The sequence below is a fragment of the Myotis daubentonii genome, chromosome 19 (assembly GCF_963259705.1).
Source record: "Myotis daubentonii chromosome 19, mMyoDau2.1, whole genome shotgun sequence".
NCBI classification, from domain to species: domain Eukaryota; kingdom Metazoa; phylum Chordata; class Mammalia; order Chiroptera; family Vespertilionidae; genus Myotis; species Myotis daubentonii.
The window spans coordinates 10,494,422-10,511,761 of record NC_081858.1 but is presented as its reverse complement, the minus strand read 5'-3'; the positions used below and the strand labels follow the sequence as shown (position 1 = coordinate 10,511,761).

Genomic DNA, 17,340 nt, shown 5'->3' with positions numbered 1-17,340 from the left:
ACAGTCAAATGGGTTGTAAAAAATAGTATGGGGAATACAGTCAATAATGTAATTACGGTATCAGGTGGATACTACATCTGTGTAATCTTAAGATGTAAATGTCTGATCACGGTGGTGTACACCTGAAACTAATATTGAATGTCAACTGTAATTGAAAAATAAAATTTTTTAAAAAAGAGTAGATGATCACACAATTCTTAGGGAAAATCAAAATTAGATGAAGATTATTTATTGGTGAGACTTTTTTCCTGTAGTGAGCTTTCTTTACACAGCAGTGGTGTAAATAGCATCAAACTGAATGAAAAGTTTGTTAAATGCAACCATAAATAATTATAATAAATACACATCAAGTAACTTTACAGCACATGTGTTTTAGGGCCAAGGTTTAGATCTGTCTGGACCTCAATGTGCTCTCTGGGAGAAGCAGTCATGTTAGCAGCAGATAACTCACAGCTATCATCTAATCAAGTGATTGGCCAACAGAAGCTTCCCAACCCCCTCATGGGGAGGTAGCGAACAGAATTCTGAGTTCATTCAAGGGATGGGAAGGGTTAGAGGGAACTAAGAATTTAAAAATACAGGAGGAAAAACCACTTCTAATAAATCCAAAGGCTCTTTCATTATGCAGAAATGAAGTAAGAGGATCCTTGTCAGGACTACATCCTGCTGTGACCTCCAGTCTAGGGGGCTGTGGCCAACCACGTTCTCCAGATGGGGACACTGCAGGCACTCACCGCCAGACACTGGTCCCACATCACATATCAGTGATGCAACGGGACGGTTAACCCAGGTTTATCTTTTCCTTGGGGCAGGGGATCTTTTCTACAATGGTCCTTAACGCAGTTCCTAGGAATAACAGGGAGGAGATAGGATGCTAACGGCTCAAAAATCCACGTTTCCAACAGGCAGAGGAAGGAGGAGCACATCCTCCTCTCACCAGCATTCACACTCCAAAACCACCTCTCAGCACTCACTCAGAACTTCAATATTCACAATATTGTACAATAAATACAGTGATGAATTCTGTGAGAACTGGCAAGGCCCAAATGACAGTCCAACAAGATGGCATATGCTGCTCTTCAACAAAGTACCACTGGACAAAGACCCGGGGGGGCACAAATGCACTGGGGCAGTGGGTGAGCTGGGCAGCCCAGCCCTGGCACACACATGGGGCAGCGAGGGGGTGCTGGGTGGGCCCAGCCGGGGGCAGAAGGACCTCCCTTGCGTCTCCATCTGGACTGGAAGGTCTTAGTCACTGAAGCAGACCCGAATTGAGCAGAGCACCTCAGACAGCGCTAAAGTGGGCGCGGGACCCTGTTCTCAGCTCCTCATCCCTGCAGCGAGGAAGGGCCGCTTCTGAGCACAGGAGTGGGGAAGGCTTGCGTCACGTGTTTTCCTATCCAGTCCGTCCGGAGCACTGTCCCTCCGACTCCAGGTGTCCTCTCACCTCCTGGAGTGGGACGCAGCCGCCTGCCTCTGCGAACCAGCGTCAGAAGGGACCCTCTGGTCGCCTGCTCCCGAGCAGCACTCGGGAAACGCGGACCAGGCCCCAGAACTGACGGAGAGCAGAGTCTGAATGGGAAGGGACGGGGGGACCACTGTGGACTTTTCCTCAGAAAAGCCCAGACCATGAACCAGGCTCTAAAGATTCACACACAAACCTCCCCTGTTTAGGTAGCCGGTCCAACCACGTCAAGATGGAAGGCCTGCAGGAGCCGTGTCCAGGAGGAACTCCGGCTCCGGCAGGTGGGGCAGGCCTGGCCACAGGCTTGTTTGTGGATGTGTTCTCGGAAGGAACAGGACTCTGAGTGGTGGCTGGCATCTCATCGCCAGCTTCCAGCTGGGTGGTTCTGTGATGTGGAACCATCTGGGGCCCTAGGGCATCAGAATCTGGTGGCCACGAAGGACAGTGTCCAGGAAGATCAAATGAGACACAAACGGAACTAAACTACCCTACAAACACCATGAACGGTAGCAAAAGAACCAACCCATCACGAACGGACAAATACAAAAGGTTCAGTCTTCCAGGAGGCCCTGGAATGTGGACAAAAGTTCAGAAAAGCAAAATGTCGCCAACTCCTCACACAGGGCCCTCCCTGGAGGGACATGCCCGCAGCGGCAGGCTTTCCAAGCCGGCAGAGCAGTGCCTCGGTGACAGCCTAACTCTGGAGCTCCCTCCCTTCAGCCACTCAGGGGGTCTTCGCGGTAGTGAATGGCACAACGCAGTTTCTCCAGCATGATTTCCAGAGAGGAGTACTGGGGAAGCTTGATCATGAACATGCAGGTCTCCACGCGGATGTAGCGAGAGTCTGGGGAACCTACGGGAAAAACGGGGTCCGTGTTAGAGGGCTGGGCCTGTGGCCGGGCTCGGATCCCTGGGAGCCCTAAGCCTGGCTGGCCCCTCGCATGGGGCGGGAGGTGGTGCAGGAGAAGAGTCTGGAGGAGAAAAGGCAGACACACCACTGCTGTCCAGCACAGGCACCAGACTGCTGACCTGAGAGCCATCTTGTTGCAGACAGCAAAGGGTTTGTTTTTTAATGAAATTATTTTGCTGCATTTATTTATTTTTTCAATTTTTAAAAAAATCCTCACCCAAGGATATTTTTCCCATTGGTTTTTACTTATTTATTTTATCTTCTTTCCCATTGATTTTTAGAGTGAATGGAAAGGAGAGGGAGAGACAGAGAGAAACACCAATGTGAGAGAGACACATAGATTGGTTGCCTCCCGCATGCCCCCAACCAGGGCCAGGAGCCTGCAACTGAGGTACATGCTCTTGACTGGAATCGAACCCAGGACCCTTCAGTCTGCAGGCCAATGCTCTATCCACTGGGCCAAACCAGCTAGGGCTCTTTTGCTGCATTTAAAAGTTGAAAGATTAAAACATGTCTAGATTTTTAGCTTTTACAAATATTAGAAAATATATCAATACCAGTAGCCCTGCGCATGAATCCATGTGCCAGTAGCTCACCAGTTGCTTGCTGCCCTGCCCCCTCCTGTAGCTCTCCGTTGCCAGCTTGTAGCCAGTAGCTCGTGGCCGCCCTCCTGTAGCTCTCCGCCCACTGCCCTGCCCTCCTATAGTTCCCTCCACCCCCTCTGCCCCCTCCCATAGCTCTCTGCCACCCACTTGTAGCTCGCTGCCCCACCCTCCTGCTGATCTGTGATCCGGTCATTTCGTGGTCAGTCGCTAACGACCATTTGCATATTACATCTTTATTATATAGGATTGGACCTGTATTGCTACTTGGTGAAGGTCAGGTTTGGAAGGCATGTGACCCCTGGCCTTTCCGCCACTTATATCTGGGCTTTAGTGTTTGGGGTCCCTGATCTGTTGTTCTCCCTCCCTCATGCAGCGCCCCGTTCTAATCAGAGAAGGGCCTGTGTCTCCCAACTTGGCACATGACCAGGGAAGGCAGTACCTGCTGTGCCATCTGGGGGGGCGATCTTCATGGGGTATGGGGGCACATGGGCTGTGTCGGGGCCTCCGTCCTTGCAGGGGCAGGTGAACGGGATGCGTTCCTGGTTGCAGGCAAACTTGATGAACTTGCACAGCTCCTCCTGGGCAAACATCTCCAGGGCCCCCCAGAAGAACTCGATGTGCTGGTCCGTCTCCATCAGCCCCACCTGGTACATGGTGTGGGCCTGGGAAGAAAGGCCCCCAGATGTGAGCAGACCTGGCCTCTGCTGACCCAGGGGGTAGGCCAATCCCAGGACAGAGTGCAGCAGGGAAACGATGGCCGCAGGACCCAGGGCGAGGACTATGCTGACAGTGACCGCAGAGTTAGTTGTATCAGTGCTGGTTTGTGTGACTGTGACTGACCCCACTGGGCAGGTCCTGTCACCGTTCCCACTAGAGGTGAAGTCACTTGGGCAAGGTCTCTCAGGTAGGAAGCAGCAACCGTGGGACACAGGGCCCAGTTGAGAGAAGCTGGCATGAGCTGAAGCATGGAGGGGTCTTGGCAAGAATGGTCCATCAGCTCAGAATGGTGGCTTAAGGCCTGAGCTCTGGAAGCAGGTGATCTGGGTACAAAGTTTGACTCTGCCACTTGCTGGCTGTGTGAACTTGGGCAAGTGACTTATGTCTTAGCTTTAGGTTACTCAGCTGTGAGACAGGGATGAGCACAGCTTCTCCCACATGCGAGGAGGAGGGTGCTGGGGCACAGGAAGTGCTGGGACAGGCCTTGCCTGCCCGCCCAGCCCCAGCACTGACCTTCAGGAACTCGAGGTTGATGTATGGGAGGCCGCAAGTCCGCAGCTCCATCTCCAGAGGGCTGAGAGTGGTGAGCAGCTGCAGGGGCACAATGGAGCCCAGGCCCGCCCGCACGGCTGTGGCGCACTCATCGTTCTGCAGCTCCCGCAAGCGCAGGCTCCGGATGGCAGCTGCGTAGATGTCCTTGTTCTCCCATCTGTGGGTCAGGGGGACACAGGTGAGGGAAGAGGCCGAGGCAGCTGATGGGGTTGCTCCTAGGTGCCCAGTTACCCAGCTCAATGAACTCTGCCTATCCCACCTCTGGTGTCACCACCTCAGCTGGTCTTTTCTAATATAAACGTCCCTCTGCTGAAGATGGTCCACCATCTTTCTTGATGCCCAGCGTCCTGCCTCATTTCCCTCCTGCTGCCTGTCACCTGACTGGGACCCTTGTGCCGCTTTTAGAGCCCAGCCAGCCAGCTCGGCCAGTCCCCTCCGTGCACACACACTCACGCCACAGGGATGTGCCGGCCGCGGCTGCACAGCTCCACCTCCTCGCCCGTCATGGTCAGGTAGGTGAACCGGCAGCAGGGCTTGTTGGGGCTGTCGGGGCTCTCAGTGGCCAGGTGCTGGGAGGCGATCTCGGCGCACAGGGCCTCCAGCTCGATCTCGTCGTTGATCTGGAGGCAGAGGCAGACAGGGGCTAACTGCCTGCCCCACTCCCAGGAGACAACCTCGATCTCCAGATGGGCAAACAGCAGGCATTTTGGGTGGGGGCTCCCCTTGGCCATCATGAATGGCACATGGCATGGGTCTGGCCAATCAGAGCCTGCCATCGGTTCAGGATTGGGCCTGTGAGACCACAACTGCAGGGCTTGTCCTATTTCTGTGTGGAAGCAGCAGCCTCATTCACTGATGTGGGCATGATTGTGAGATGGATCACCTTGTCTTGCTGGGGTCACCTTCAGACCAGGTATTGATGCTGTCATTTTAGCCCCGTTTGAAGCCGGAATCTCTTTGTGTACATTTCGTTAAGCTGGTTTGAGCTGGGTTTTCTATCACCTGCCAGCAGAGAGCCCTGACTTAATCCCATCTGTGGATGATATATGGGCGCATCCACCATTTGGCACACCAAAATTATATTCCAAAAGACAGCGATGTGCACGATGGGCTACTGAGATGACAGGATCTGACCCAGAGGAGTATAAACCCGAAGCTCTGGGATGGTGAAGTGCAAGTGAGGGTCTGAGCATGTAGTGTCCTGTGCAGCAACCTGCCTGCCGCGTGAAGGCTGCCGGCACCCCAGCAGAAGCTGCGAGCCTTTCTTCCTGGGTCGTGTGCTGCCCCCACCCCATGTAGTCCTGGTGTTCCTGGTGGCCTTGCCCAGCCCCTTCAGACAGAAGCCTTGCTGGACTATCTGCCTGGACACCTCTTACACCCTGCCTGCCCCAGGCCCAGGCTGCCACCCACAGCCCAGGAGACTTCTCAGACCAGGGCCTGGTGGGCACTCACAAATGCCCAGACCATGGGGAATCCTGCTTTGACCGTTTGGACAATCCATCCTCCCTTTTCCTGCTGACAAGCCCACTGCCATCCAGGATCTCTGCGCCCTGGAGCCGTCTGCCCTCAAGTGGTGGCTAAGGGGACGGCTGCTACCGAGAGCCTGGCAGAGGCCCTCAGAGGCCCCTCAAGTTTTGTGCCAGAATCAGCTGACAACCTCCCTCAGCTGAGGTCCCCGTGGACAGGCACAAAGCCAGCTCCCCCGCAGCACAGGCAGCTGGCCTCAAGGAGAGGGGCTAGTCTGGAGGCCTCGGCCACACCACCCGCCGTCTCTCACCTGAGAAGAGGGGTGAGGAGAGAGGGCCCCAGTCAGTGGACAGACCGGGGCCCCACTGGTACCCTCGCTCCAGCCAGCTCCCCTGTCTGGGCCTTATTTCCCTCCTGGCCTATGGAAGGAAGTCTGAGGACAGCCCTCCCGCAGCCCGGGGGCTCCATGAGGACGGGCTGTGAGCCCAAGGCAGGCCTATCTCATGCCTGCTGAGTGCATGGACGGCCCAGAGCGGCTCCCACAGGCTCAACCAGAGCCTGGGCCCCTGGCTAGTCTGTGTGCAGAGAGGGGTGGTTAGACACAGCTGTGTCCCCGCCGTCTCTCATCCCTGCATCAGGGGAGGGACTAAGAGCTCCATTCCCTCTGCCTTCCCTCCCATCTCAGGAGGTCCCAGAACTGAGCTGTGCTCTCAGTGAGGTCCTGAAAGCTCTTTCCAGTGAAAATGGTCTGCTTGTAGCACTTCCAACCCCACCCCTCTGCTCACTCAGGGGCCGGGAACCTGTCACCCTGCGTCCCTGGGAGGTCTAGCAGGTCTGGTCAGGTCACCCGCAGCGGCTGCTGTCAGGGAGGGAAGCCTTGCGGCCAGAGATGGCAGGCGTTCCTAACGCTCCCACCGGACTTACTTGGGGCCATAGAGGTGGCAATAAGGGAGGGTCCAGGGCACTGCTCTGGGGCCCTGCTGTCCCCCAGAATAAACGGGCTTTTCACTTACACTTTCGAATTTCTTGACGTAGTTGTAAGTGAGTATGTCTGCTTCCTGCAGGTCTTGGTCGGGGTCCAGGGGCTCCCCCACCAGTGTCTTCCAGAAGGAGGGCAGGAGGTCCAGGGGCAGAGGGACATCCGCTCGAATTGCGATTCCCAGCAGCTGCCCCAGGAAGTGCAGCAGCTGCTCCTCCCCATAGGTGATGGGGCTGGGGGTCAGGATGTACTTGCCCTGCATGTGGAGGCAGAGATGGGGTGACGGAGTGGCCTGGGAAACGTGTCCCAGAGCTGGCCCAGCCAGAGAGGGAGGCCTGTGAACGGGCAGAGCTGGTGCGGACACACCCTCGGGTGCCTTACCTTGTTCTTGTTGACGGCTGAGCTGGGGCACAGCAGCAGGAGGGACAGCGAGGAGCTCTGCAGCTCTTTGCACACCTGCCACAGGAAGTGGCGGAAAGAACCGCCTGCGGGCGGGACAGATGGAGCCCTATCAGCACTGGGGCTCTGCCAGCCTCCCCTGCCCAGCACACCCTGTCCGACCTGGGAAGAGCACTCATTGGCCAGCCGGGCCGCAGCAGGTGGAGTGGAAAGGAAATCTGCCTGCGGGCCGGGTGGGAGACCTGGGGTCAGATCTGCCAGGTCACCGACCAGCTGGGTGGCCTCCATCTCTATCCGATGGGGACAGGAATTCTGCCAACCTCACAGGCTAGTGTCAGGCTGCGCGCTCACACTGATTTGTGGGCCTGTTGGCTCCATGTCCACCTTCGGTGCCAAGAGCAGGGCACCCGTTTCACTCAGCTCTGCTCCCACGAAGGCCCGGTGCTCAGTGTTCGTTCAGGGAACGCGAAAGTGAACGGATGATGCGCGAACACATGCGAAGGGCACCGGGCAGTGATCAGCTTCCCGTGGCGGCCACTCCGAAGGTGCCTTCGGGTTCTTGCAAAACTCCTCTCTGGGCCGGGCCTCCTCGCCCCCGTGTGCTCCGGCCGGTGCCCCCAGTCAGGAAGGTCTCAGGACAACTGTGCGTGCCCGGCCAGAGCCAGGTGGGAGACCTGCTTGGGGGCAGCTGTCAGGGCCTGGCCCTCACTCAGCTTCACGAAGGGGCAGATTTGCCAGCTGAAGCCACCAAGTCCAAGGGCGGGGCTTTGGAGTCGGACAGACCTGGGCTGAACCCCAGGAAGCTGCCTGGCCCAGGTCTGCGAAGGGGGGCAATGCTGGCCTTTGTGACATTCTGGTGCTTTGAGGAGTGGGGGGGTTGGGCAGGGGCCTGGCATGTTCTGAGCACCGGGGGGCGGGGAGGTGGCAGAGGACACCCAGTGCTGCTGGGATGTTGCGGCCCCAGCAGCGCTCCCCCCCCCCCCCCCCCCAGTGCCCAGGTGAAGAGCTGGGCTTCTCCCATCCAGAGTGGAGACATTTCCTGACTGTTTGGGGCTAAAAGTGACCGAAAGGACCATGAGGCAACATTTTCTGAGTTGCTTCTCCTCATCCTTACAGAGTGACATGACAGAAAGTCCCATTTCCGTCAGGGGCTCCAAATGCCCTCTCTCTCACGGGCACTTACAAGCTCTCAGCCCAACCAGCCCCGCGGCCAGGGGCTCCCCTGGGGCGGAGGCCAGTCCGCACTGAGGACATGCTGCCCGGCGCACTTAACAGCAAAAGCAGAAGTGCGTCCCTGAGCCCGGGAATGGCAGACAGTTGCTGCCAGGGGCAGTGCTGGCTTCTGCAGAGCAGAGGTTGAGGAATTGGCTTTGAGTGTTGCTAATGGGGGAACTCCTGGCAGTTTAGGCTAAAAGTCAGCACAGGAAACGTACTCTAAACACGGCTCCACCCCGACTGGGCGATGGGGTCTGATGGGGCTGCCACTTACTGGTGCCATGGACCTCCTCCCCAGTGAAGCGGATGTTGAAGGCGTAGGTGGGGTCACCGCCACTGGCCAGTTTGACACAAAGCTGAGACGATGGCACGGAGGCCAGCTGCCTGGCAGCTTGGCAGAAGTAGGAGTTTTCAGAAGCTCTGATCTCCCCTGGAAAGAGAGAGGAACTGAGAACACCCACCAACCCCGGGGCAGTGTGCGGCCCCTCCCCCTCTCTGCCTGCGGCTCAGCCCTCACCCTGGCCCGACAGGCCCCTTGCCTTCTCTCTGCTCTGGGACATCTTCCCATCTCTCCAGTGGTGCCCTCCTGAAGTCATTCCCGGTTCTCTAAGTGTCGGCTCCTCTGGTCCCTCCTTTTGTCTCCTGGGGAAGTCACCCCCACCCCGGCCCCTCTCTGTGATGCCAGAAACCCGATGTTAGCAGATCCTTGGCCAACCAGAATGAAGTCTACACGTCCCACCCTCCCCTGCAGTGGGTGTGGCCAGGGCGAGATGTAAGGAAAGGGTCCCCTCCCTCGTGCTGCCTGGAGCGCAGAGCTCTCATGCGAGGAACCTGCAGGTGGAAGCCACATGGATGGGGACTGTCCCCCAGCCCTGGACTCCCTTCTTCTGGAGGCTCTGTTATGTGTGCAAACTCACTTGTGTGAATGCAAGCGCTGCTGCTGCGCCTGCTGGTCTGCGTAGCTGGTCTTACCTCCCACGATTTCCAGGGGGTCCAGGGTGATCTCCGGCGCCGCGTGGTCCGCGGTCCTCTGCACGGTGGCGTTCAGGACCCGGTTCATGACAGTCACCTTCGTGTCATAGAAGATCAGCCCTGACGGGAGGAATTGGAGAGGTTGGGTGGGGCTGCTTCCTTTCCTTCCCTGTTACCAAGGCCTGGTGGAGGCCACACTGCGTCCTCCTGGACGCCCTTCAGGCCCTGGGTGGGGGCCTCAATGGTCTTTATGCAGGACAATTTGTTAGGATCTATCTCAGTGGTTTTCAACCTTCTGGCCCTTTAAATACAGTTCCTCATGTTGTGACCCAACCATAAAGTTATTTTCGTTGCTACTTCATAACTGTCATGTTGCTACTGTTATGAATCGTCATGTAAATATCTGATATGCAGGATGGTCTTAGGCGACCCCTGTGAAAGGGTCGTTCGACCGCCAACGGGGTCGCGACCCACAGGTTGAGAACCGCTGCTCTACCTGAACGCTAACTCACAAACCCATGGACTCTGTCACACCCAGGAGGCACCCAGTTGGTGGAAATACAAACCCAAACACATAGCGAACAAAGAGGTTTGCTGCAGCGTTTCCTGAAACAGCAAAAATAAAACCACCCCAGTGTCCATCAATAGAGAAAGGCTGTGACTCAACTGTGAGCCCTGACAGGTGGTCTGTGAGGTGAGGTTCTGTGGATGCCCACGGAGGCCTGAGGCAGGCTACCACACAGAAATGGAACTGCAGAACAGGACATATAAGACCATTCTGATTTTACAAATAAGACAAAAATGGGTCTATTTGTATGTGAAAAACCTGGAAGGACACTCGTCTGCGCATGGCCATCTCTGGGAAGCAGACAGTAGTTCGGAGCTTTAGCGTGTGTGTGCCGGGCACAGAAAACTGCTCTTGGGCAGACCAGCTGCTCCAGAGGAGACCTGCACGTCACGTGTACGGCTGGGTGTGGGGGTGTCATCCTGGGCAGTGGCCTGGATGTGGGCAATGGCCACGTGACGTGACATGACACTGCCTGTGGGCTGGCCCGGGAGGGCCCAGGCACTGACCTTTGGCCTCCTTCAGCAGGGCTGCGATGCTGTGGGTGTACATGGGCGTGGGGCGCAGCTCCACCAGGGGCAGGAAGAAGGTCTCCAGCGTGGTGTTCAGGGACTGGAGCAGGGCGAAGCGCAGGCGCAGGCTCTCGATGGGCACGTCTGCGGGGCGAGGGGGGCAGTCAGGCTGGGGTCTCAGCAGAGCGAGGCTGAGACTCCATTTGTGAACAAACTCAGGTGGTCCTTGCCCACTGTGGATTTTACCCTCCAATGTGCCTGTGACAAAGGGCAAGGCCCAGGCAGGCCAGCGAGAGGCCCTGGGTTGACTGTGTATTATATTTTTAAACTTATAATTTTGAAATAACTACCAACTTGTAGAGAGTTGCAACAACAGTGCAGAGTCCTGTGTACCTTTCCCCCAACGTGAGATCTAACCCAGGAAGTAGGGGTTCTGGCACGCTCTCCTTTGTCTGTCCTCACACCCGTCTCCTCTCCATCTGTGAGAGGCAGATGTTGGGACAATTCCTTGCCCACGATTCCCTTCACAGTATCCAGGAGAGAGCTGCGTGTGGCTGTGTGGGTGTGCAGGCGGAGCAGCAGCCTGGGGTACACATGGGGACAGGCACAGAAACAAGCCAGGGCCCATCTGCCAACATGCGACAGCGGTCATTTTCCAGGGCTTATGGAGAATGTCCTTTTCCTGTGCGCATTATTTCTGTGTGTGTTCCTGCTACCGTCATGGGGGCTCCCCGACAGGGCAGGGCAGTGGAGGGCGGTGTCTGGAAAGGCATTTCCCCAGGGCCACATACTCAAGAGACAGGCCACTCTGGGGTCGGTGGTGTCTGCGGGGTCCAGATACACCTCGTGGGGGTGGAGCCGCGCGGGCGTGATGGCCAGGTGGCGGCACAGCCGGTTAATGTACTGCACGAGCGCCACGTCCATCTCCAGGGTCCACTTCCGTGAGGCCTTGTGTGCGTGGCGGACATCGATGCAGGCGCACCTGGGGGCAGAAGGGCACGGTGGGGCAGGGGCTTCTGTCCTCCAGAGCCCATGACACACGGGAGCGAGCCCTTCTAGCTATTACAGACATGTTGCTTTAGAATTAGTTAGCTGTCCAATTTGTTCCCTTCCCTCTTAAAATATAGTTTCTCATTCAAAGTGGGTGATTCTCCTTTCAACCCAAGTCCCCAAACGCATCTGTTTACTGGTTTCCAAAACAAGTCAGAAAACGTGCTGCTGCCCCATGAAACCCAGGCCGGACTGCGATCGCCTCTGTGCCCCAAGGAAGGCACAAACAGTTTCTCCGTTCGGAGAACAGATCGTGAAGAGCCGCCCCTTCTCCAGGCCCAGCACCTGCTGCTGTGGGTGAGGGGCTGGAGGGAGAGGGCAAGGAGACTGTTTTGGTTTGCAAACTCCTTGTCTGCTTGGGGCTCACATAGAACCAGAAAGGGGAAAGCAGATGTGTCTGACCATGAAGACGCGAGAGTAGTGACCTTGCTGTGCCTGACAGGGATAGAGGGAATGAAAGACTCAGAGGGAAAAGGTTCTTTGGAATAAGAAACCGTCCCCATTAGGGACTGAAATGTGTTTCTTCCCTTCCCTCCCCCACTCACACGCTGAAACCCACTGTGACTGTATTTGGAGACAGGCCCTAATCTGGTGGGACAGGTGCCCTTACAAGAGGGACAGACCGCAGGGACGCCTCGCACAGGTGACCAGCGCGCAAGGTGACCATCTGCAAGCCAAGGAGAGGCCACAGGAGAAACCACGCTGCTCACACCCTGATCTTGGACGTCCAGCCTCCAGAACTGGGAGGAAATGAATTCCTGTTGTTCAGAACAGGGTTTGTTTTCAAATGGGTATGGAAACCCACTTTACCATCTAAAAAGTTAGAAAATAACTCACTAGGCATTAAAAATGGCAGAGAGAATGGCTTCACAGGGAGTATTTTCTTGGGCAGGCACCCAGTGGCTGAAAATCCTTTTTATAGGGGTTGAGGGACCACCTCTTACCTCTCAAAGTGGAGGTCATAACCACAGGATAAAATTGCCCTCCAGACACTACGGATGTCTTGCTTGGCTCGGTCAACAACAAACTTGTGAAATCCTTCCAAGGTCAGATACTTTTCCTCTGGGACTGATGGAAAGCGTTTGTGTTAGGAACTTGGTGAGAACTGCGCACAGTGGGGCCACACAACATGCTCTGGTTGCATCCTCTTTCAGGGCCAATCTATCTAGCCCCCTTCTATTTCCTGTCACTCCAGCCATCTCCACCCACTGCTACCTACACGCATCACCTGACCTTCTGGGGTCCCCGCAGCCTCACGTCACCTGTCTGGTCACCAAGTAATGCAGTGCTTTTCTGATAGTCCCTTCTCTCTCTCATCTCGAACACTCCTGACTAATTTTGTGACAATGAGAATAGCTTTCTCCAACTCTGCCTGGGCCTTTGGGAGGCTAAAATGCTAATGTTCCTGGAAGAGAATTCCCAAGCAGATGTCCAGATTTTACTTTCAGTTGCAGTCATCTAGTCTTTGCCCTGGATAGATGGTATTTCTGGAGATGCTATTTTGACCTCCTTAAGTTCACGGTCATCAAAGCAGCATTCTGGGCCAGTGTCGTTGGAGATGCTGTCCCTGCTTAAACTAAAGCCGAGGGCGCCCAGCTAGTCAGACCGCCCATCCCCAGGAGGAAGCCGCTCCCAAGCCTGCGGGCCCACGCGCTCACTCACCTTCTTGCTTTTTGGTGGGTGACTTTTCTGGGTCCTTTTCGTCTGGCTTGCTCTTTTCTGGGGACTTGGGCTTCACGGTTGGCTTCTTCTCACTCAGAGCAGATCTGCTGTAGACCAGAGCACTGCAGTCAGGATGCCTGCACCACCCTCCTCCTGAGAGGAACGTGGAGCCTCCCCTATGCATTAGCTCGCACCCCCAACTGCGGCTTAGGGTTCAGACGGGGATGGGATTGAGATCAGCTTTGTTCTGACCCAGAATAGTTTACGGAGCAAATTATCGGGACAAATGATACTGTCAAATATGAAAACCGTTGAATAAACACTTTTCAAATGTTCTTTATACTTCAGAGCTGCACTGTCCAGGAAGAAACCACGAGCCACATGTAACTCCTTACGTTTAAATTAGTAAAATAACATCACAAGTTCAGGTCCTTGGCTGCACCCACACATTGTGGGTGCTCGCGTGTGGCCACCTCTGGAATGGCCCAGCCGGGAAACAGCACAGCTCCAGCCCCACAAGAAGTTCTAGTGGATGGAACTGACTGAAAAGCACTATTTATTTATAATTAATAAAAAGACCCCTTATTTTCTGATTATTTAAACAATTCCTCTAGAGCAGGGGTTCTCAACCTGTGGGTCGCGACCCCGTTGGCGGTCGAACGACCCTTTCACAGGGGTCGCCTAAGACCATCCTGCATATCAGATATTTACATTACGATTCATGACAGTAGCAACATGACAGTTATGAAGTAGCAACGAAAATAATTTTATGGTTGGGTCACAACATGAGGAACTGTATTTAAAGGGCCAGAAGGTTGAGAACCACTGCTCTAGAGACTCCTGCTAGATAACACTTTGCTATCAGAGTTTCAACTATGAGTACTTGTGAGTCATAAGCCCATATCTAAAGAAAAATCTATTAGTATGTATGCACATCCACATGGAAGAGTATGTAGCTATTTACAAAAAGGAATGAGGCCCGCCTGGGGTAGCTCAGTGATTGAGCCAAGAGGTCTCCAGTTGGATTCCCGATCAGGGCACATGCCTGGGTTGCAGGCTCCATCCCCAGTAGGGGGCGTGAGGAGGCAGCCAATCGGTGTCTCTCTCGTCGAAGTTTCTATTTCTCTGTCTCCCTTCCTCTCGCTAAAATAAATAAAAACCATATTAAAAAGAAAAATGGAATGAGGAAGTTCTTTTTGTGCAAAATTAGTAAAGGGAAACAGCAAGAACTGGCAGTGAGCACAGCCCCCCCCCCCCCCCCCCCCGGGAAGCTACGGAAGTAACACTGGCCATCTCAGGGACCCGGAGGCTTGAGGATGGATGGGGAGAAGGGTGGCTTTTCACTGCATATACTTTGAAATTTTGTACTATTTTAGCCATTTAACATTTAAGAAGAGAATAGATATGCATAAACACAAAGTTACGCACTTAAGTGTTAATTAAAAGCAGTCGCTATGCTTGGGTAGTTCCATTTTTTTTAATATGCACGTATTCAGCCCTAGCTAGTTTGGCTCAGTGGATAGAGCATTGGCCTGCGGACTGAAGGGTCCTGGGTTTGATTCTGGTCAGGGGCACGTGCCCGAGTTGCAGTCTCGATCCCCAGTGGAGAGCCTGCAGGGAGCAGCCAATCAATGATTCTCTCTCATCATTGATGTTTCTATCTCTCCCTCTCCCTTCCTCTCTGAATCAATAAAAATATATTTAAAAAAAATGTGCACATACTCATTTTATAGTCTTTGTACAATAACGACACGTTATTTGTGTGGTTAACAGAGGTTAGAAGTTTTGAACAAGTCTGTACATCTTAGATGTTTTATTGTTTAGACTGGTGTGCTATCCAGCCTGCATGGTCCAAATTTTACTATTCTTGTGAATAAAATGAACCGCTCTCTCAGTTGACAAGCCGAGGACTAAAAGGGCCCCAGGAGCCGAGAAGGCCCAGGATGTCTGGCCTCCCAGGAACCTGCCAGGAGGTGGTCCCTGTGTCCCCCTGCCCGGCCCATCTCCTGAGCAACGGGGGCGCCCACCTGACGCTGTTGAGCACAGCCTTGTCCTTGGTGGGTGGCTTGGTGATGGGCCGCTTGGTGCTCACCACCTTCACCGGGTGCTGCTCCTTTCCCGCTTTGCTGTACTTGCTCTTGTCGAACTTGGGCTTCGGCACGCCGTATTTCCTCAGGATCTGTGGGGCACCAAAAAGGACAGGGTCCTCAGGCTCCCCCTGAGGCACACCCTAGGCTCGGCACAGGCAAATGCACGACGGGGAGGGGCAGCTACCTGTGTGAGCTGGTCCTCCAGCACCTTCTTTGGAGGCCGGACATTGGTGAAGAAGAGGTGGAGGAGGTTGCCTGGCGTCTGGGAGTTGATCTGCTCTTTGCTGAGATAAATGTCAGACACTTTGATGGGCTTTGCCGGGGTCAGGCTCAGCATCTGCTCTGAATGGGCACAGCTCTTAAATATCTCCGTCAGCACCTCGCGGGCCCCGGGCACCAGCTTCTCACCTGTCACAGGATGAGGGCGGGCAAAACAATTCTGCCGTGAGCGCACCAGGTCAGGATGCACCCCACAGCATTTTATTTATTTTTCATAAACAATTTACTTTTGAGAGTGGGAAACAGACATTCAGTGGTGATGATGAGCCCACTGAAGCCTCATGTCCCCTTTGTTGGGAACACACCTCAGCTCCACGCCCAGACTTCTTTGCTGTAAGGTGTGGCCCTGTGACCTAGGACAGTAGCCACTCCTCTGCACTCATCCCCTCGCTGGCTGCATGCAAATGTCAGGCCCCCTGAAGAGCTGACTGGTTTCTTCCTCTCTGGGGTGTGACACACAGAGCCACACCCAGGTCAGGCCCAGGGAGAACCAGGGCACGAAGGCCTTGCTGGCATCTGGGCTGAGGGTGGGGGGACAGGTGTGAGGAAGAGATAGTCGAGCCCTAAGAGCTGAGTTAGCGGGACCACAACTTAAAGAATATTGAGAAAACGCACGTGGCAGGAACAAGGCAAACGTGTCACCAAAGACTGAGCACCTTTTGTGGAAGGTTCGACTCTAACAGAATCGGGAACTAGAACTAAATTCAGATTCAAAATACGAAAAAACTGGGAAAGCACTAATTATGGCAGAAAAAGACCTCAGGCTTCCCACGATCTGGCACGTCCCATGTGGGCAGCTGAAGGGGCGCAATATCCACCAACAAGGGAACAGGCCCGAGCGGGCGAGGAGAGCAGGACAGCGCCCAGGCCTCTCAGGCACAAAATTCCCCCAAACTCAGTGATACATATTTTAATGCAGTATTTTAAAAATTAAAATTAATATAAAAATCCATGATGAGCAAAATATAACAGTACTGTAGTGAGCCATATTAAAGCCCGATGCAAAAGGAAAAATCAGAAATATTGATTTTGTCTTTATGTAAAATGTTAACATTTTGTTCATTATACATTAAATTTAACTTTTACGAACAGTTCATTAAAATGTTATTTATCTAGATTATTAACTTTTTGGGAGCCCCATTAAATTTTGTGCCCAAGGCCTCACCTAACCCTAGTCCCAATGCTGAGGGAACATTTCAAAACTTCATGTCTGGGGAATAAAATCTGAAACAGTAACAACAAAACCCATACTCAGGGTTACATTTTTGTACACAAAAACCAAAACAAACTCAATAACCCTATTATGAAATTTCTAACATTAAAGATTTAGAAAAAAGGCCGTGATTAAAAATTGAGAGACTGGTGCAAAATACAAACAAGAACACAAAGAACTGTAATGACAAAATGAAAGAAGACAAACTGCTGCCGCGTCGGGAGTGCAGCCCGGCCGAGCGGCTGGCTCCTGGCGGGCCTTCTGCTGACTCAGCTCTGGGGCCCCCAGCAGAGCCCGGGGCCTGGATGCACAAACGGAGTGGGCAGCCAGAGAGCGTCCACCCGCCTAAGAGCCGCCAGAATGACAAAGAGGAACTTGTGAAAAAGGAGCTGGAACTGTTTCTTCCCCAATAATTAGTTTTACAGGGTGAGGCATTCACTGTCCTCAAGTCCACGACCAAATCCTCACCAGCAATGTAAGCGGTACAGTCTAGCTCCAGAGGACAGAACACAATAAATACACTTCAAGTTGAACAAGGGGGTGCCTGGTGAGATAAAAAGGAACATGACTTGAATGCAAGCCCGCATTCAGGTCTAAGCCGGCTGTGGCAGTGCTATTCCTGGTGTCCTCTGGCTGCCCGACGGCCCTCTAGCCCTGACAGCCAGGAGAGGGTAGGAGTGCTCTCTCT

At 54.1% G+C, this 17,340-nt stretch overlaps 1 protein-coding gene across 8 annotated transcripts in view; it reads right to left on the bottom strand.

The window, feature by feature from the left end:
• Nucleotides 1-213: 213 nt before the first annotated feature.
• The window catches only part of HECTD4 (HECT domain E3 ubiquitin protein ligase 4), a 156,288-nt gene continuing 139,161 nt past the window's right edge, over nt 214-17,340 (bottom strand). For 7 of the 8 annotated variants that reach the window (XM_059677155.1, XM_059677157.1, XM_059677161.1 and 4 more), the window contains 14 exons: nt 15,345-15,568; nt 15,098-15,249; nt 13,071-13,177; nt 12,353-12,476; nt 11,150-11,340; nt 10,356-10,502; nt 9,282-9,401; nt 8,584-8,739; nt 7,077-7,180; nt 6,730-6,951; nt 4,703-4,869; nt 4,211-4,406; nt 3,420-3,642; nt 214-2,318 (listed from right to left, as the gene is read on the bottom strand). In XM_059677155.1, coding sequence (XP_059533138.1) covers nt 2,182-2,318; nt 3,420-3,642; nt 4,211-4,406; nt 4,703-4,869; nt 6,730-6,951; nt 7,077-7,180; nt 8,584-8,739; nt 9,282-9,401; nt 10,356-10,502; nt 11,150-11,340; nt 12,353-12,476; nt 13,071-13,177; nt 15,098-15,249; nt 15,345-15,568 — 2,270 coding nt within the window. In that variant the 3' untranslated portion in view covers nt 214-2,181. The remainder of the gene's footprint in view (nt 2,319-3,419; nt 3,643-4,210; nt 4,407-4,702; nt 4,870-6,729; nt 6,952-7,076; nt 7,181-8,583; nt 8,740-9,281; nt 9,402-10,355; nt 10,503-11,149; nt 11,341-12,352; nt 12,477-13,070; nt 13,178-15,097; nt 15,250-15,344; nt 15,569-17,340) is intronic. The other variant, XM_059677156.1, reaches the window with a different exon arrangement.